Consider the following 19,517-nt stretch of genomic DNA (forward strand, 5'->3'; position numbering starts at 1 on the left):
CAAGAAGATTAACGTATTCAGAATTCTTGAAATGCTGCATCAGCAGTTCTTTGTGAAACATCCTTCATTATAATCATTACTATCTGTTTGTGGTGGCATGAAGGGCTGCGATCAAAGCGGTCTGAATGCTAAAAATGCATATAAAGACATGCACCCCTCTGAACTCAGCAGGAGCCAGAGTTTGACTCACACTCCCTAATTTGAGGAATTAGAAATCTAATTAACATTAAATTGCAACAAAAATATACAAAGACCAAGAGACAGTAGGATGCCTCCACTGTGTAAGGCAGCTACAGGGCTGGAAGCAGCCATTTTGGATGAGGAGAGGTGAAGGATGGCAGTGTGCAGTCTGCCATGTCCCTGAGAGGGAGACTGCAGCCTGCTCAGTCTTGTTCGAGGCTGTATTGTGTGAGACATTTAAAAGTCAGGGTTGTATCCGCCCCCCTCAAATTTAAGTAAATAAGCAAAAATATACAGCGAAGCCAGTGCTGCAGCAGTTTCTCTTCAAATCCCTGAAGTAAACAGGCCAGGCTTTGGCTCGGAGGTGCTGAGATGGCAGCTTTGTGTGGTGAGAGCACCTCTGCTGATTTGCTCAGAATCCTTCGGAGCAAAAAGGAGAATCTTCTGCACGCTTGGAACAGACGGTGGTGATGGCACAGCCAAGACTAATGTGAAGGGTAAATCAAGTTCAATTCAGCCTTTGAAGTTGAAGGGGAAAAAGAGTAAAATTAACTCTTCAGTGCTGCAGGTCTCTGATTTCTAATCTGTGATTTCATGGAGGAAGGCAATTGTGCCACTGAGCTCCTTTCAGGAACTGCCCTTGGCTTATTAGCTTGCTTTATGTGTTGTCCAGTTTCTGGGGGGGAAAAGGCTGCGTGTATGTGGGTGGTATTATTTTAGAAGACGTCTTAGTTAATTATTGTCTACTGAAACATCACCTAGGAGATATTCCTTCTCTGTCATGCAGCTTGATATTTCATGCAGTTAAAGGTAGCTCTTCCATAGTTCATTAAATTATGTTGTGGTGAACTTATCTCCACTGGGTCTCAATTAAGAAATGAAGCCAGTGCCTTTAGAGGAAAAGGCAGAGAACAATCAGAATATACTGACTATATAATTTGATCTCTGGAAACAATCAAGGGGAAAAATATGGTTGGCAAATGCGTAGACAGTAGGAAGGTGTTGGTTCTTACAGATTTGTATATGGAGCTATAATATAATAAGATCATTATTGTACATGAGGAATATTTAGTGCTTTTAAAACTTTAAGAAATAAGTTTGTTAGCTACTGTAAATTTACTGTAGCAAATATTCTTTTTCCTTACCACTTTCTCTGTCTCCATTTTAGTACCCCTGGGAACTTCAGACACACTGATTCTGAAGCCATTGTATATTAACATTAATTCTAAAACTGCAGTAAATTTTCTGCTATGTTCTAATTTAATTAAACATTTTGGTTTTAATAATATTTTTATTTTCCTTTTTTGAGGTGTTAATCAAGCAGAACTCATTTCTCTGGATGTTTTTCTACAAAAAAACAAACTCATAAAGTTCTCTTCATTAAATAATTGCAAATGTAAAGAACAGTAAAGGCAGTTATCTCAGCTTTTCTTTCTCAGACCCCCTTCCCTACCAGTGTGTTCTGTGCACATTTTATTTCTTGTTTCCCTCCCATTTATGTGCTCTTCTTTGCTAACAGTAGAAGGCTGTTATAATGGCTTGCTAAGGTCTGTTCATTTTATTTTCCTCCTACAAAATATAAATCATCCCAAGAAACATTCTGAGGTATTTACTAAAGTGCAGATATTGGTGAAATAGGTCAATGAAGCAGGTAGTGCCATGGCTGGTTTAACGTGCAGCACTGATCACATCATCAATATATATGTGTTAAACAATTCCTGACTTTGTACATTCTCAAGGAACTTAATTCCCTACAATAGCTTGAGAATGAGCAGCTCATAGATGCAGAATAATTGGAATTTTAATTAGGTGGTGACTTAAGGATGCCTTCTGTTTCGAAGGCAATAACATCTCCTGAGCTAAATGAATGGAGGGGCAGGTTTCAATTTAGCAGCTTATAAAAAAATCTGTTGATTGGTTTCGAATATTAATCTTAGCTGTTCATAGTATTTGTCTGTGCCCATGTTAAGTGAACTTAGTGGCTGAGGTACCCATGTTTGTTCAGGGCATGTGAATCCCATCCCTGCTCAAGTACTTACTGAGCAGAGTATCCAGGGTAAGTTTAAAACAATTACAGCAAACAAAATGAAAGTCAAAATAGGCACAGAATTGCTTTGCTCTGATAAGCACTGTACAAAAGTAGTGGTATCTACCTGCAATTATATACATTTACTTTTGTGACTATTTGAATATACACCTTTTCATTTGTTTACAGCTGAGTAGTGAGATGAATTTGTTTTCTTGTATGAGATAAGCATCATCATGTTTTTCCTAGCAGCTGCATGCACAATTAGTAGGACCCAATTAAAGTTGCATTCAGTTCGCACAGAGCGACGGTGATTGCTGTCTATAATTTCTCCTGTGGTTTGACTTATGGGCATTAAGCTCTGCAGAACTTTATTAACAAATAAAGTTGAGTCAAACAAGTCAAGAAAAAAAAAAAGATGGAAAACAGTATGTATGATCTCGTCCCTTGTGCACTACCTGCAGCTTGAATAAAGGAGCCTCTTCCACTCCCTCACCAGCCACTTTGCAAGCTGCCAGTTTCCTCTGCTTAGGTTTGTAGGGTCTCTTCTCCTGGCCACAAGAATAAGTATGTGTGTCTGCTCTGCTTCCGTGTAAGTGGGACTGCAAGTCAGCTACTGACTACAACAGGTACAAGGCATCCAAAGATTCCTGTGAATTTAATCCTAAAATAATTCTAAAGCTAAATATACCTTTGTCCCCAGCAATATTTGTGCCATCATTATATAAAGCCTAGCACTAGGCTTTATATTGGCATATCATGATGCTAAGTGGAAAGAGAAAGGTAAAGAATTAGAAGGTAAAAGGAGCAGGACATTAGAGTGATTTCATTCACAACCTGTTGTTTTTTTTCTCCTCATGAGGCTGTTCAGTTCCCACTGCTCCCTTAAGGAACCTGATGTCCATTGATGTCCCTCCAGCCTGTGCACCGCTCATTGTGTACGCGCAGGCACACCCGGTAGGACAGAATCTTTTGCTTTCATAGTTTAGGAATACCCAAAGTCTGTAAACACCGATCTCTTGGCTAATGTGCTACAAAGAGCAAAATATCAGATATCCAGTCCCTACAAAGAGTTTTATGATAAAATGTGTGGTTTTCAACTAAAAAGCAGGAACAGAAGCCCCAAAGGTCTCAGTTTTCTGTAGGTATGAACAGCCATTGGATAGTGAATCTGAAAAAAGAGGAAAAGAGCACGTCTGAATTGCCTTAATGTGTGGAAGTGGCAACAGAGTAAGGGCCTGGCTGGAGCGTTTTTCCACTTAATCATCACACAGGTCTTCTGAAGTGGCTAAGAGCGAAAAGGGGCAAAGATGGGACTTAATTCTACAAGATGCAGAATATCTCACTCTCGGACAGCAAAGCACTTCAGACATCTGCGGACACTGAACAGTCGAGCCACTTGGTTGATACTGAAGTGCTTTTCTGCATTGATGCTATGAGCTAGCATCACGTATGATAGGGCCTATACAGAATTAGATACAATCATTTAATCACCCTTCATATGTCAAGTGGTGACAGATCCAAAACCAATCACTTCCTTTCAAAAGTAAGTAGATTATTAATTCAGAGAACATGATAATGATGTCTACAAGAAGTTGTTCTTGTGTAGGACCTATACAAGATCAATTATTTGGCTTTTTATGCTCACTTGACTGGTGCTAAAGTAATAGGTAACTGACAGTTTTGATGCTGATACGCAAAGAAAGCCATAATAGAGGAAAAAGCCACCTTTAATTTCAAGCTCCACTAGAATTGTGAAAGGAAAATTAATGTTTACTAAATGAAAAAGGATGATATTGCTGGAGAGAGGAGGTTTTGTTTAAGCTTTTAGAGGAACATTAATGACTTTGAGAAATGGAAACATCCATTATAAAACATTTTTAAAATGGCATAAAATTTAGAAAATCCAGAAAGTATTTTAAACTTACCTAATCTCCTCAAAGTGGTATCAGGTTTTGAAAATCAAGCAAACTGACTGATAGCTGACATATGGAAGGAAGTTTTCTAGCACTGATACATTTTCCACGAAAAATCTCATATAGTCTCATATCCGAATAAATGTTTTGAGGTGACATGAAGGTCTGTTGATCAACTTTTGCACATTTCTGTAATGGCCCTGCAAATTTCTAGGGGAATCGCAGAAGCGTACAGCCTTGCTCCCCAGGAATGTACTTTCATAAAGCTGCCATTCTTAGAGTCCTCTGACATATCCCAGTGCTGCAGAGTTTTGCCTGTGATATGTTGCCAAGCACCATAAACGATTGCAGCTCTGAGATGGCAGGTCACTTTTTATTTTGCCAGACACAACAAAGAAGTGTCAACCTCTGACAGTTTTTAAAAGTAGGCTTTAAAAGAAATATCAAACCTTTTTTTAACCAGTCAGTATCTGAGAATAAATGCTTGCAGAAAAAGAGAGGATAGGGAAATTTGTGGAAGTGGAAACAGCACTATGTTATGAGTCTGATTTAGCACTGCATCACTCTGGTTTTATGCTGATAAATACATTTGGGATTAGGTGACAGGGACTTTATGCCATCAAATAAATGGGCAGTGGATCTGAGTTCAGGCATCTGATGTGTGTGCACCACTGCAGTGGGATTATAACTGCTGCCAGTCTTGCACTGGTTTGGGGGATAATCTCACAGTTGATAGCTTTGGTCTTGCATTTTTGTTGTAGGATCCTGCAGCCCTTAAGGTACATTGAGTCCCCTGCAGAGACCCCCTTTATAACAGGGAATGGAGGCATTTAGCAGGTGACTTGACTGATTTAACAGAATAAAGCCCAGTGTCTGAGCAGTAGGGCAGGACAGGAATGAGCAGCAGAAGGTTTGCACAGGAACACAAGTGCTCAGCCTCTGGTGAAGCACTGGCTGATGGCTGACAGGAAATCCTGGTCCTGCAAATGCTGACCTGTGACATTACAGCTGAAGAGCTGTATTTGCTTTAATGGACTTCTGGATAGCAATGCAGTGAGTTTTCAGCTGTTAAGTTGTGTTAACATAAACTGTTAAAAAAAAAAAAGCAATGTGCTCAATACCAAGTCACAAACAAATGCTGTGTTTTTCATAAGACTGCCAAGGAGATGGCATAGTTATGAAAGCAAGGAAAAGTGGTGTAGGAGATGATCTCTGTACATTACATGTGGTAAAACAGGCAATACGTGATTGTTTTCAGCAATAAACTCCATTTCTCTTGAACAGTACTCCACTGGCAGCATGGTACAAGGTATCCTTTGTAACCATCGGGACAGCATTTGATTCCCCTATAGTAGTAGATTGATGAAGCCATTGCCAGCATTTCTTCCCAATTTTCTAAATAACGAGATTCACAGTCAGTCTAAAACACAACCATTTCAAGCAACAGAAAAGGCAGTATCAGTTTCATAAGACCACATTTCCCTCTTAAGTGCCTTGCCTCTGCAGACATGGAGATGGATCTTTTTCTTTTACTCCTGATGACTGCAGACCATTGGGAACTGGTCTGCTCACAGGCAAATTCTTTGTCAGGGGGAGATGAGCTAAGGAAGGCTCAGAGGATGGGACTGCAGAGGTTCATCTGCTCTTGAGTCGGTGGAAACTAGCCTTACACAAGTAGCAGAGCGGTGCTTCTGCTTGAAAAGTGCATTGCAGAGTTCACTTGCCTCCTGTACCAGATTCTTTTCTTCTTGATTTCTGCCAGTGCTGTTAGTCGAGAAGCAGAGTAAATGGCTCCCAGTTTATAAAGAGAAGTAAGTTGTAAATTGAAGGAAAATTACTTCTGAAATTATGTATCGACACCAGTTCATTTTCAGTTGTGTTTATAGAAAAGTTTCCAGTACAACAAACAAGCATTACATTGTGCACTAGGAAAGTATTATGGAAATGTACCGCTAACATGGAGATGTGCATAGGCCTGTAATTTGTTAGTAGCAAGGTGTGTGTGCTCTGAATAAGTAATTAAGAAAGAGAAAATTTCATTACACCTATAATATTGATATTTGCTCTAAGGCTACCACGAGATACAGTAAGACTTGTGCACTGTGGCTCCCCTGTGCCGTCAGGTTTGCTACAGCATTTGTGTGCCAGCACTTCTGGCTGTCATCTCTCCTTTCTCCCCCTCCATCCCAACACACCCTTAGTAAAGCAGAAAGTAGAGAAGACAACAGCATTATGTTAGGAATTGGTACATGAGGGAGGGAAAGAGAGCAATTGCTGCAGAATCTCAGTCAGATGAGTTTCAGGCCTGGTTATATTCCTACTTGACTTTCAAATGCTGATACTGTCAGAGTGTAAAGCCATTTCCATTCTACTCTCGGTTTCCACCCTATTGGAGCTTTTACAACATGCATCCTTTGAGATGTATTTTCCACCTTTTACCAGCTTCCACAAGACTGTGGGTCCACATTTATTTACCTTAAAAGTTTTAATGGAAAACTTAGAGGTTTTTGAATTCAGTAACCATATGGCTAAAACAACAACAAAAAGCACAATAATTGTTCCCCATAGACTTATTCACCATATAGACAGTAATTTGCTACATGAGTATAGGTGTACAGAAATATTAATGCTCCTCCTGTTTTTTTTTTTAATTTGGCTACATTTTTTATTAGAAAAATATATATCATTTTAGAATATCCCTTCTTTAAAATATTTATCTTTAGAATATCCCTTAAGACTACATGGTCTTAAGTACAGCAATAGGTACGGTATCCCTGGTGCAAATGGGAAGCAGTGGTTCTGGTATTCATGACTATATGTGGCCACTTGGTATTCCTGACCACAGTCCTGTTTCCAGCCCATGGAGTAGCGCTTCTGCAGCTCAGAAGTTTCTGCAGGTGTTTTTTGAAACCCACCATGGAGCTGTTCGGGTGGGCTGAGCATCCTCTGGGCTCTTCTCTCGCTTACTGACACTGTTTGTCCAAGTTACTCTCTCTCATACTGCCCAAATGCAGCTCTCACAAATCCAAGTTTTCCATGGTGTTGGTGATCTCATACACTGCACTGACCTTGACCAAGGCTATGAAGGTGCTCGTTAGTCCTGTCAACTCTTCCACTGTAAATCCCAAGAGAGAAGGAGCAGGCCACTATGCCAAAGAAGGCTCTTGCTAACCACAGGGCCTGGACAAGCCCCAGGCTGGAAACGGTTCCAGGACAAACACAGCAGTAGAGTGGCTGCACCTTTAGTTACTTTAAAGTGACTTTAGTTACTGTAAAGTTTTGGTATCTTTAATATCCTACCACAAATAGGAGATACATCTATGCAGGGATTACTAGCATCAGAAAGGGGATGTATGTATTAAAGTTTGCTTGTGTACCAAGTACTCAACTTACCCCAAACAATTTTTTTTACAATCTCTGTTAAGAACAAAGTTTTATATAAATATACAGGGAGAATTGTTAGGAGAGCATTGCATTTCTGTACAATGTATGACTGTCTCTTATTCGTACTGCTTCTTAACCCACTCCCCTGCTTTATCCTGCATTCTCCATGGTAATAGCACCCTCCATAGAAGCCCAGAAAATGTCTGTTGTAAGTGAAGTTATTGTCTCTTTAATGACCCCAGGAATATCTGCTGCATTTAATGTATTGGCTTGGGAAATCTGTTTTGCCCACCCTAAATGGCTGTCTGTCATAAATATATCTGCTCAGAGTGATGTGCATTATATAAATAAAACTGTACAGACAGAATGCTTGTCAATCAGCAAGAAAGGCTCTACACCCACTATCCAGGGCACATATACTTTGTAAGCAGTGGTTTCCAACAGATAAATGTAATCAAGGTTTATATGCTCACAGAAGCCAACAGGATGGGATTGTTTCACTCGAAAGATCAGAAGAAAATTGTAACTAATGTTGTGGAAAATTACTTTGATATTGCTTTCTCAGTACAGCATCACAATTAGGTAGCAATGTGAAGCACAGGGAAAGAATAAATGAATAGTAACAAATCAACACAAACAGCTACTGTCAGGAGTACTTTGCTCAGTGAAAGTAATGTAAGCATTACTTAAAGTTTTATGACTGTGGATCTTATACTGGTTTAAGTAGTACATCAAGGTCTCACCATCATGCTTGCTTGGACTAAAACAATCAAGGGCAATTTCCAGAACAGACAGATAAAACTAAAGTACCAAAGTATTTTTATTAATCTTGTTTCATAAGTTGTACCATCTTAAATTAAAGATGACTGAATGTAGTAACAGTGAAAAATGCCCTTTTGAACAACGCAAAACTCTCCTATGGTGCTTTTCAGTGGAAAATAAGCATTATTGACTTTTCTACAGCTTTCCTGATGAGATTCCAGCGCCTGCAAATGCACTTTGCTACGTAGAAACTACATGGGAAATGCAAAACCAAAGGCTAATCCAATAAAACTCTGCCATGCAGAATCTGTTGTCCTAAGTAGCTTAATGACACATGCATTTGTTCAATTCTATTGAGGGAGCAATCAGACAAGCAAATTATAGCAATATCCAGTCTCCATTAGAAACAGACCCCTCTGAGGAGAAGCACTGAAAAGCGGAAGGGAAGCATCCTTTTCGGCACACCAAAAATGTCTCTTGTGACTGACAGATTTTCACAGGAGGCTGTCTAGCGATAAAATATGTCTACTCTCTTTTTAATGAAATGAATGGCTATTTTTTCCTGTGCCCTTTAAGCTGCCTAATATCTTTTAGTGATAACTGGCATCATTTTCAGAAGCAGTGGAGGTGAGGAGTTTCTGAGTCCACTGGGAGCTGAAAGCACTTAACACACATGAAAATCAGCCAAACAGAAATAAGAGTAATTGTATTGAGCACCTTTTACTCCAGGGTACAGTCTGCTTCCTATTAACATAAATTGTAATTGAATGTGAGAATCAAGCAATTGATTACACACCTTTGGCAGTAACAGCATTGTTGGGATGTTCATTTTTTAGCTATGCAGAACCCTACCGCCAGCAGCAGAACACATCACGGGGTGAGTTTCCCTCATGGGAATGCAGCAGGGAGGGATAAGGGGAAGGCCTTGCTTCAAAGTTGCTTTTATTTAAATGTGCTTGGCTGTCCCATTCAACAGTTAGATCCTTCTCAAATATCACCTCACAGTATATTACTATCAGCAGTCTGTTCAAGAGGTTTGTGACTGAGAGGACAGAGGTAATACAGGTAAAGATGAGGGACCAGCAATGAAAAAACAGAGATTGCACTGTTTTTGAGGTACCACTAGAAATACCTTCTCTTTCAGGAGCAAAGATTAATTTTTTCAATGCAAAGTTACACATTTAATGATGCATTAAACTCCTGCCTGTATTTGCTGTCCACATATCTTTCCCCTCACTCCCAGTCCACTGGCAATTTCAGATGACTCTGAGATGGACAGGAGTCTCAAAGACAGAAACTTTTCCCACCTTTAATGCAAGCTGGTGGCTGGGCAGAGGGAAGAAACCCAAGCTAGTGACCCTGCTGAGGAAGAGGACGTACCCCAAGCTCAGGAATTACCAGTTCCACTTGGCTCTCATGCTTTCTGTCTTGCTGTATGCTCAGACACAAGGATGTTGGAAGTGTTGGGGGAGGAGAATTAGGTGACCAAGGGAAGGGAAACTTCAGAGATTGCAAGAAGTTAAAAGTAACCAGAAAGGAGGTGATGGGAGAGAAAGGGAAGAGGATAAAAGTCTTTAGGAAAAGCAGTGAAGCCTGTTCTCAGAACAGAATAGCTTTTGTGCAGAAACATGATTTAAGTCCTAGGAACTGTCTGATCAGGAGTGCTACTGCATCTTAAAAAAGGGATTTGACCCACCATCACACATAAATCCAGCTGGGGCAATTGAAGCATCGCCTGCCTCTACCAGAGGTTTCCAGCCCAGCAGGCTAACATGAGCTTTAAGGTAATAACCTTTTAAAGGAGAAAAGGGGAAACAATCCTTTCCCTGTCACTAAATCCTTTGGAGTTTGGGCCCCTGCAGTTACTGGAGGTGATCTGTTGATGGCCTGATTCCTTAGGATCTAAATCCTGTACATTAGGGCACAACCACAGCATATTGAGTATGTGGCTAATAACAATTTGAAGGTGGGTTTGTTCTCAGTGTAAAACCAAACCACATTTACTAGATGGGAAGGCAGGCCCTGGACAGTGCATGCCTCAACAGTAGAGGTGCCTCAGTGATTTTTCTCTCACGTGCATTTTGTGCAATCACAGATGCACCAGTGAACTTGTATGGTAAATTTAGGAGGTATAATTTCTGTTTTTTTTTTTTTTCTTTCTTTATTTTGTGTTACTGTACAGACTTAATTGTAGTATTGATTCCAAATTAATATGCACAGGGTTGAACATAGCCAGTACTGTCAGTTTTAATCTGTAAGCTCTTTTGCATCTAAGTACACAAAAACAAATTAAAAAAGCACTGAAGTGACTACTTAGTTCTCTGCTTTCCATGGCACACTGATGATTCATTATATCTACAGTTTCAGCTGAGTGCCTGCTTTCAAAATCGGTGTGCAGTTGGACTAAATAATGAAAATATTAAAGTATAGATTGTTCAGTGACATGGAAATAAGGAATTAACAAACCTGGACACAGAAATTAGCACTTAATGTAATGATTTAAGAGTTCTCTGTGTTAGGGTTTAGCTACTTCGAAGATGTTACTAATATTTTATCTTTAAAATATACACAATCACATTGACTGTGCAATGAAGACATCAATTAAATAGACTTTTTATAAAGTATGCAGTTAGTCAAAGGAGAATTTCAGTGCATATATGAGCAAACACAATGACCAAACCTCTGAGCATAAGGGTATTATTATGAGCTGAAGTAACCGCACTGACATTTGTCTAGGCTCTAAACCAGCCTTCATTACAACCTTAGTCAAAGAGAAAGCGACTGTAAGTAAATCAAGAGAAGCCTTGTGCATTTTCACACTTCTTGTATGCCCCTTGTTTAAAAGGAAACCACTGTTCCAGTCCAGCTTTCCAGCTCTCACATTAATGTGTTCTTTTTGCTGTTTAAAGTTAGTAACCTGAGAAGATGGCATGCTTATGAATGAAACTATGAGATGTTTAATGAAAGTTATGCACATTAAAGAAATACATCCTCAAATATTTTAAGTTTCTTGCGTTACTTGTTTTATGCATCTTTTACTTTGCATCTCTATGACACACTGAATACTATATACAGGGGAAGGTGGATTCAGAGGCATGTATTTGTAGGAGTTGAACTTTGGACAAAATTTCTCAGTTCCAGATTTACAGTGGTATAACTGGCAGCAGAAGTGGGTCTCAACTTTAGCAGACAATTAACTCCATCCAGCTGGACCCAATATACCTTGGCAACAATTCCTGCATAATCAGTCAGTTGTTTCTTGGAACTGCTTTATTTGCAAACTCTTTTTTTTTTTTTAAACAACAACAACAAAACCAAAGTGGTAATTAATCTCAGAATAGCTTTTATTTAAAAAAAATACATACCTGTGTTCAGGCAACCTCTGTGAAATATGTAAAATGTGTTAAGGACATAAGTATAAAATGTTGAACATGAAAGAGCTAGTGAATCAAGCAGAAATAGGAAGGCTAACCTGGTGTCTGCTGATGAACTATTTCTTCTGGATCCTGCAGGTGAATGAAGACAATGAGTCCAGCTGCTCCAAACAGCAAGATGAAGGAGAACATACATGTCAGCCTCATAATTATTGTTCTCAGATCAATCCAGTTTTGACCCAGGAAAAGAACTGCACGCGATCTCCAGGGCGCTCTTCAATCATAGTTTCATCCTCTCATCTGGGAAGTCTGGCATAATATTGCCTACAAAAGGTAAAACACAAACCCCTAAAACTTAACACATGCAACATGTATTTGTTTGAGGTAGATTAGTTGATTTAAGTCCTTGTTTAGACCAAGTAACTGATTTCTCTAGTATTTCTTTGGTAAAGTTAAATGCAGTCATCCAGTCAGTTTCTGCCCCATTAGTTTGTCTTTAACTATATGTCACCATTTTAACATGTTGAAAATGCGATGTAGAATATAATTAAAAAAGTGTAACTTGGGAAAAATGGTCATGCCATGGCTGTAATTTAAAGAGAAAACCCTCGTAATAGTTCTCTTGCTTCGAGTGAATCACGTGTCACTTTTTATTTTCCACTGATGATATGAAAACCATAAAGTGAGATAATACGGCGAAAAAGACCACACGAGCACCCCGTTGCATGTCAAACATGGGAAGAATGAGGAACCTGCTTCAGCCTTAAGGAAAATAGCTGAACTAGAGTGGTGCACCTCACACACATCAGTACGCAGCCTGTTGAAAAAGCTCTGTGGGCATATTGATTTCTAAGGGAAATGCTGGTCACAGTGCTTGGGCCACCTTTCACTGGCTTACACAAAGCATTAGCAAGCAGAGCGCAGGGAGCAAGCTGGCTATCTGCAAGAGCACTGGACACTGGAGCTGCTGCCTCTCCTCCCTAGGGAACTCTGAGCAGATTTCTGGGCTCAGTTCTGCAATTCTCACTGCTGGCTTTTACACTTGCAGTTACGTGCCATCCCAGGGAAACAGCAGCAGCACTAGTCCCAGATGGGCACCGTGTATGTGATTCTAAATCCCTGACTGAGCACAGTCCTAAGGCAAATATTTCACTTTAAGCACACAAATAGTCCCACTGGAACCAATGTCCATTCTGGTAAGACACTAAGAAGTGAATAAATGAAAGAACAGGAACCATAGAGAAAAACCATTAGCAGTGCCACATGGCTTTAATAATTAAAAGAAATGCTTTTCCACACAAGTTTGCTGCGCCTGCATTTTTTGGTAACATATAGGAAGGTCCATTAGAGCACAGGCATTGGAACTTGTTCCTGATAAACATAGCCAGATTTCTTATCAGCAAATTATTTAACACAAGGACCCAGGTTGGAAACCAGCAACAGATCGCAAGAGTGGCCATCACTTCACTGTTACTGTATGTCTAATCGGAAATGTGAGCTGGTGAGAAAGTTTATGAAAATGGTCTTTATTTACAAAAGAGGTCTTGGATACAAAGAGACAGTGTTACATGAGTTTGCAGGATGAAAGATGATGATTCAAAGTAATTATTCCAGGAAAAGTCTTTAAAGATTTCTTGATATTCCTTGAATATTCAGTGTTAGAGGCAACTTGATTGCTTTTCACAGTTTCCATGGCTGGTTTTCAATTCTCCACAGGGTATTGGTTTTCTAAATTTCTAAAATGCACCAAAGAAGAACACCATTTGTGCAGTCCCAATGAAGTAATTTCTGTGACTCTGACTGATAAGGTTATTTAGTGGCAACTATATTTATTCCATGTGTAAAGCAGCCAGAGGTAAGCTCCAGGCCAGGAACATTCGTGGATGCTTGTACCTTAAATGAAGGCTAAGCACTAAGTTATTTTTATACATAGGCAAGTGCAGCTTTACTGTCTGTTAAAAATTATGGCAGACATTAACTGAGTATTTTTATTATTTTTTCCCTTAAACCTTTCTCATCCTTTTAAAAGTAAAAACAAAAGAAAATTATGTTAAGCAAAGCTGAATCTGTATGGGTCCTTGTGTGATTCCGTCTCTGTGTTGTGTGCATGTCTATGGATGGATGGCGTTTTTTTGCACATACATTCATTTTATATATATATATGTTTTCAGGATCAAGTACTGACTCTAAAGCCCCAGTGGAGCCAGATTAGGGAAGGAGGATTAGCCTTCAGAGCAGTTGTGTTACAGTTCCAACCACTGTTTCTGTAAGCAAGCAATTAGGGAACATGAACAACTCTGCATTGAGTTTACTACAGAATGTGTTCATGCTAAATAGCCAGTAGTTAGAATAAATGCGTATTTAGGACCACATCCATCTGTGGCAAGGCTGGTACAACACCAAAATCAGACCATCATTTTGTAAAACTGTACAGTCAGACCTTTCTAAGAATGATATTTAGTTCCCTAATATAAATATTTCCCATTTTCTAACCTACTTATGCTGTCTGCATGCCCGTGGGGAGGAGAATGCTACTACCCCAGTATCACAGGAAAGAAACGAGGTAAATTTCTTGCCTGAGATTATACAGGAAGGCTGTGATAGAGTGAGAATTGAAGGGTCTCCCAGCCCTGAGCTGGAGTCGGCAGCGCTGCCTTTCTCTGCTGGGAATGCCCAGGCAGCTGGTGGGGGAGAGCTGGCAAGAAATGCATGATCATAATTTGAGAGAGAGCAGCTTAAAAAATCCATTCCCAAATAACAAGGTTTTTGTATTTGCTTAATGCTGAGTTTTAAGGTCGTTTTTTGAATGAATTATACCCTTGAGCAAATGTGGGTTTCGCAAACAATTATTATTAGCTTAAAATGCTAAACCATTTTCCCTTTTTGATTTGTTGAAATGTTTTTGTTTGAAGTAAAGGCAGCATCAAGAAAGAAGGTCCCTAGCCAGTTTTTAATTACTGCGAGAAATGCTAGAGTAGCCATTTTTAACAGTTACAGTGTTTACATTATTCCATATCCTATAGCACATCTGTGCTGAGGATCACATAGTCTTTTAGGTTAGACACTGTAGTGTCTCAGAGACACCTCACAATGCAGCAGTAATGAAGGCTAGATGAAAGCATATATTGACAGAAGAAAAGACCACATGTGATTACATAACTCCAAAGCAAGACTACTGTTATTCCCTGTTCACAAATCTTTGCAAGGACTGAATGTAGAGGGAGTCCAAAAAGGAAGATGAAAGAGAGCCTCTTTCCCCTCAACAAAATTAATACCTCTCAACAAAACACAAACTTCAGAGATTTTTAAATTATGGGACTAGACTTTTCCCATCTCTATTCTCCTGTAATTATTTTTTCAATCAGTTGACTTTAATTAACGTGTCCTAGGAGAGCAAACCTGCTGAATGGGAACTACTGTTTTATAGATGCTGAGTGTGTGCTTCCCAAGCCCTGCCAGGCTGGGCGGTGAGCTGCAGGAGCAGAGAAACTCTGAAAACAGTTGGCACCGACTAATACATATGAATGAAGTATCCTCATTAAGAAACATTTGAAAATATTGTTTGTAGTTAAACTGCATCATTTAAAAGATGGATTAGATTAAAAGAAAAAAAAAAGTGGTGAAAAATCTTAGTGGAGCATCAGCTAACAGTTTCTTCAGGCAATGCTTCCTCAGGCATACGAGGCAGAGGCATGCTGCATGTGGCAGCTCAGGACTGGCATGCACAGAACCCCGTCGTCCAGGAGGCACAATTTTGTGCGAATCCATAGCCTTCAATTTCTACTTTGGATTTGTAGTCACATACTTTAACTGTGCTCCTCGCAATGGGCAATAAGATGTTTTTATAATTCTGATTAGTATTACTGGGAGTGCAAGAAGATAAGGTTGCAAGCAGCTTCCAATCAAAACTCCATTTTCAGCTGCCCTGAACTCACAAAACAGATGGAGAGCAGTTCACCAAGATGTGCCATAATGAATTGAAACATCTAACTTTTAATTTATTCTTCCTTTATACATTTCTGCAGTGGATAAAACTCCTAGGTATCAATATGTGTTTTTCTAAGCCTTCCCATTACAATGGTATGTGAATGTTCTGCCCTTGAAAGCAGCAGAACTATGTGTATATGCAGATAATAATTAGCACTCAGGTAGCACTTTCCAGTTCAAAGACATTCATTAATCACCGCAGCACTCCTAAGAATTGTGAGGTGAAGAAGTATTAGCATTGGGTAGGAGAAGAGGTGCTGCATCATTAAAGCAAACCTTTTCAGGAAAAAAGCTGTATAGTTTTAGGTAAAATTCATACAAATTTGTTTGTGGAAAATAGTTGAATATTTTAGCAAAATTTTCAGACATCATAGCTTTTATTTGCAAACATAGAAGCAGGACTAATTCCCTTCTGCTCCCAGGCAGGCAGTGCTGAAAGCCTGTTAGAAAGACACTGCAAACCAATGTGATGGGAGAGAGAGTTTGCATTAGCTGTTTAGTCGGAGCTGTGTTACTGTATAGTGCCTACTGCCGAGCCCGTCTGAACAGGAGTTACCTGCAGCTCCTCATGGAAAGGTCTGGCTCATAAAAGGAGGGCCTCAGCCTTCTGACAAAGCAATTTTTGTATAGATGAAAGTTAAGCTGAACTTTTTAATTTAAATTTTCTGAGAAGAGTGACACAGAAAGCAGTGCTTTGGAAGTCTGCTGTTTTTGCAGTTGCCCTCTGGAAGCCTGATGGGTGAACATTTTTATCATGAGCAATTTGACATTATGATAATGGTCAGTCCACGAAAGGCACAGAGAAACAGTTTTCTGCCAATGTCCCTGTTGTTTAATTCCTCATATGAGATGTGTTAGCCAGGCTGCACTTAGGATTGTGTCTGATAGCACACAGCTGTTTGTTCATTCATGAGTTCTGTGGACGTTACACTCTCTTCCTTGTCTGCCAACAAGTCTGTGTGAAGAATGACATTGGTAAGGTAATAATCTAGGGGCATGATTTACTTCCTTAGGTAGAAATGCAGGGGATTGCCTTTGGTCCATCTAGAAGAGGATCTTTCCCTAATAGGGGCCACAAGTTGATGCTTAGAAGTACAAAAACCTTTCAGGGCAAAGAGGTATGGATAACTTGCTCCCAAGAAAAGGTCTGTTGATCATTAGTGGAGGTCACCTTCTTATTTGCATACTGTATCTTAGACTGGCTGTCCTAGGAAAACATGATAGGGCATGAACCATTCACAGCACTACAAATGTTTTAAATTTTAACATTTAAAAAATGTTTAAAAAGTGTTTCAAGACCTCAGTTACTCAGTGAGAACAGGCAGAATTAGCCTGAAGATGGAAGAAATTAAGCAAAGACAAGAACAGAAGAGGCTGTTTTCCAATGTGGCACCAGGGGAAAGACCAAGGTGGGACAGAGACCCTGTAAGGTTCCTGCCCACTGCAGGAGACCTGCCTACTCTCCCTTCTGGGGCTCTGCTCTGAGCTGCTGACACAGCTCCAAGTCAATCAAGGAAAGCAAACTAATGCCAACCACAAGTTTACATTGCCATAGACATCAGCAAGTCAACAAACTACCCAAGTTGTTTGCAAACATCTACTGATTGCTAAATTGGACAATTACAAATCACCTATGAATCAATGTAAATGTCTAGTTCACACGTACACAATAAGCATCATTTCTCGTGCTGTGCAGGCTGCAACAACCAGTTCCTTTAGCTGATAACAGGCTGCTGGTTTAGAGCAGAGTCAAAGCCTGCCGTGTATTCAAAGGAGAGAGAGAGATGTTTATAAAGGCAGAAATATTTTTATAAAACAATCTTTACCAAATAGAAATAAAAACTAGATGTTAAATTTCAGCATTCCTCCAGCTGATCTGAGGAGGTTTAACTGAGAGCTGTTGGCAGCTGTGATGGGTTTTTGTCTTCTGCTGTACTCTGTTTTGTGTGTTCTGAAAGGGGGCCGTAATGGAGCACTCACTTCATGTGTTATTAAGCTAATTTTAGTTAGATTGTGTAATATAGTTATAGGCTGGGATAGTGACAGGGGGCAATTAGATGAATGGAAAATATCAAAATACTATTACTACAAGAATATTAGAAAAAGATTTGCTATTACTAGAGAAATGATCATTTCTAGATGCATTAGCTGTGTTCCTATCAGCTGTGTGAACAACTGCTGCTTCTCGGATCTGAAGCTGAGCCAAGGATGCATTTCCTTATGCAAAGCACTTACAGAGACAAAAGGCCTTCAAGCACTGGGCACTAAGTTTCCCTGTCACTCAAGCATCCACTCTCTGCTTTACTGCTGACTCCAAGATCAGGCTTGTCATGACATTTGCAGAACAAAAATAAAAATAATAATAATAAAAGGATATATAAACATTATTCATATTCATATAGGTAAAACTAACTTTTTATAGCAGTTTTACAAATGCAGGCATGGTACTTGAGGCGTAGATATTAAAAGTCATATTATTCTGTAGCTGTCAGCACTTCTTCTTGGAAATGGGAAATGCAAATGAATCCCAAGTATTATGCCCCAAATCCTCTAACTTTTTCAGCACAGAAAAAAATAAGGAACTATTAATTCTGTGACTGCTTCCATTCACCAAACATTCATCTTTTGGTGCTGGATTTTCTGTCACTGTTGGTGCTGATGTACCAACAGAACAAACACTTCGATTTGCCCCGAGACTGGGAAAAGACAAAATTGTTCCCGGCTGATATTTCAAATCAAAACATTTTAGTTTTGCTTGGTGTGCTTCAACTTTGTATGTAATTATGTTCTTCTTTGTGTAATAACAAAAAGCAAATATTTTGAAGAAGGATGAAATAAGAAATTTTAAGTTTAATTTCTTTAAAATGGCCCTGGCGAGTTCTTGGGAATCAGAACTGAAGTACTTTAGCAGAGAGAAGTGCCTCAGCCTTCCCACCTCTGTGCCATACCAGCCTCTCTCCAAAGCCTGATGGTGAGCCCTCACCCATGTAGCTCTGCTTGGCACAGTCTGAGCAGCTGGCCAGTGGTGCCAGATGCACAGACCAATTTAGCAGTTTGAATTTAAAGAAGAGAAAGCATAACTCGCCTCGTGTGATTTCATGCAGCATTACTTTAAGCTTTCAGTTTTCCTAAGAACCACTTGCAGAGGCAGGAATTGGCACTCGGGTGGATCAGACCTACTGACCTGCCCGATGAGCTGGCACCTCTTCTTCTCCACAGCTTCATTAGTGTCTCCTGTGTCCCAGCCCTCCTGAAAGCACACACTGAGCTGCCCACCTAAGTTATACCAACCCTGCACACACCATCAGTGTTGTAGGAAATCAGGCAGAACTTACTGCCTTTTAACAGCTCTATTCCCCAGTCTCTGATGTCATTATGCGTCTCGGCTTTCAGCATCTCCTCCAATTATGCAAAATGGGGATTTCTTGATATGAAGAGAATCCTGAAAATTGCAGGGTCCTTTTTTGCTCACATACACATGAACCCGTATTCTGCAAAAAGAGGGAAAAATTGGGTTCAGCAGGATTTCTCTTCTTTGGGTAGAAAATTGCTTTGTCAGGTATCAGTGGGTCCAGTTCTATTCTGTTGTGTCTGCCAGTTTTGTCCTTTCGATGTGTGCACCACTAGAAGGTATGCTAGCCCACATAACATGCTAAAACCTGAATTTTTCATAACTGCAAAAAGCTATGAAATTGTTTTATGTGGCTGAAGTCAGAGCAATAGCGCACGACCCCTTTTTCCCATTCGGAACCCCCTGGCAAAGCTGCTCCTCTCATCTCCATCACACGTACAATTGAAGACCAAAGACCAAAAGGGACAGCACTCAGTAAACAACCAAAATAATCCTTTCAAAGTCGAGAAGATTTCATTCCTATCTTTCTGGGTGCA

The 19,517-nt window shown here is 39.8% G+C and overlaps 2 protein-coding genes across 5 annotated transcripts in view; one reads left to right on the top strand and one right to left on the bottom strand.

Moving 5' to 3' along the window:
* Positions 1 to 11,878, bottom strand: part of CHST8 (carbohydrate sulfotransferase 8) — a 131,593-nt gene extending 119,715 nt beyond the window's left edge. The window contains exon 1 of one of the 4 annotated variants that reach the window (XM_080552759.1): positions 11,741 to 11,878. Coding sequence is in view for 1 of the 4 variants with exons in the window: in XM_080552758.1 (XP_080408884.1) it covers positions 11,741 to 11,849 (109 nt within the window). In the remaining 3 variants the exon portion in view is untranslated. The remainder of the gene's footprint in view (positions 1 to 11,740) is intronic. The other 3 variants (XM_080552758.1, XM_080552760.1, XM_080552761.1) reach the window with 3 other exon arrangements.
* Positions 1 to 19,517, top strand: part of LOC308176684 (uncharacterized protein) — a 182,640-nt gene that overhangs the window by 148,411 nt on the left and 14,712 nt on the right. Inside the window, exon 4 of the transcript XR_013938475.1 lies at positions 11,781 to 11,975. The gene's annotated coding sequence lies outside the window, so the exon portion shown is untranslated. The remainder of the gene's footprint in view (positions 1 to 11,780; positions 11,976 to 19,517) is intronic.

Source organism: Anser brachyrhynchus (assembly GCF_964034855.1).
Source record: "Anser brachyrhynchus genome assembly, chromosome: 12".
Taxonomy (NCBI): Eukaryota; Metazoa; Chordata; class Aves; order Anseriformes; family Anatidae; genus Anser; species Anser brachyrhynchus.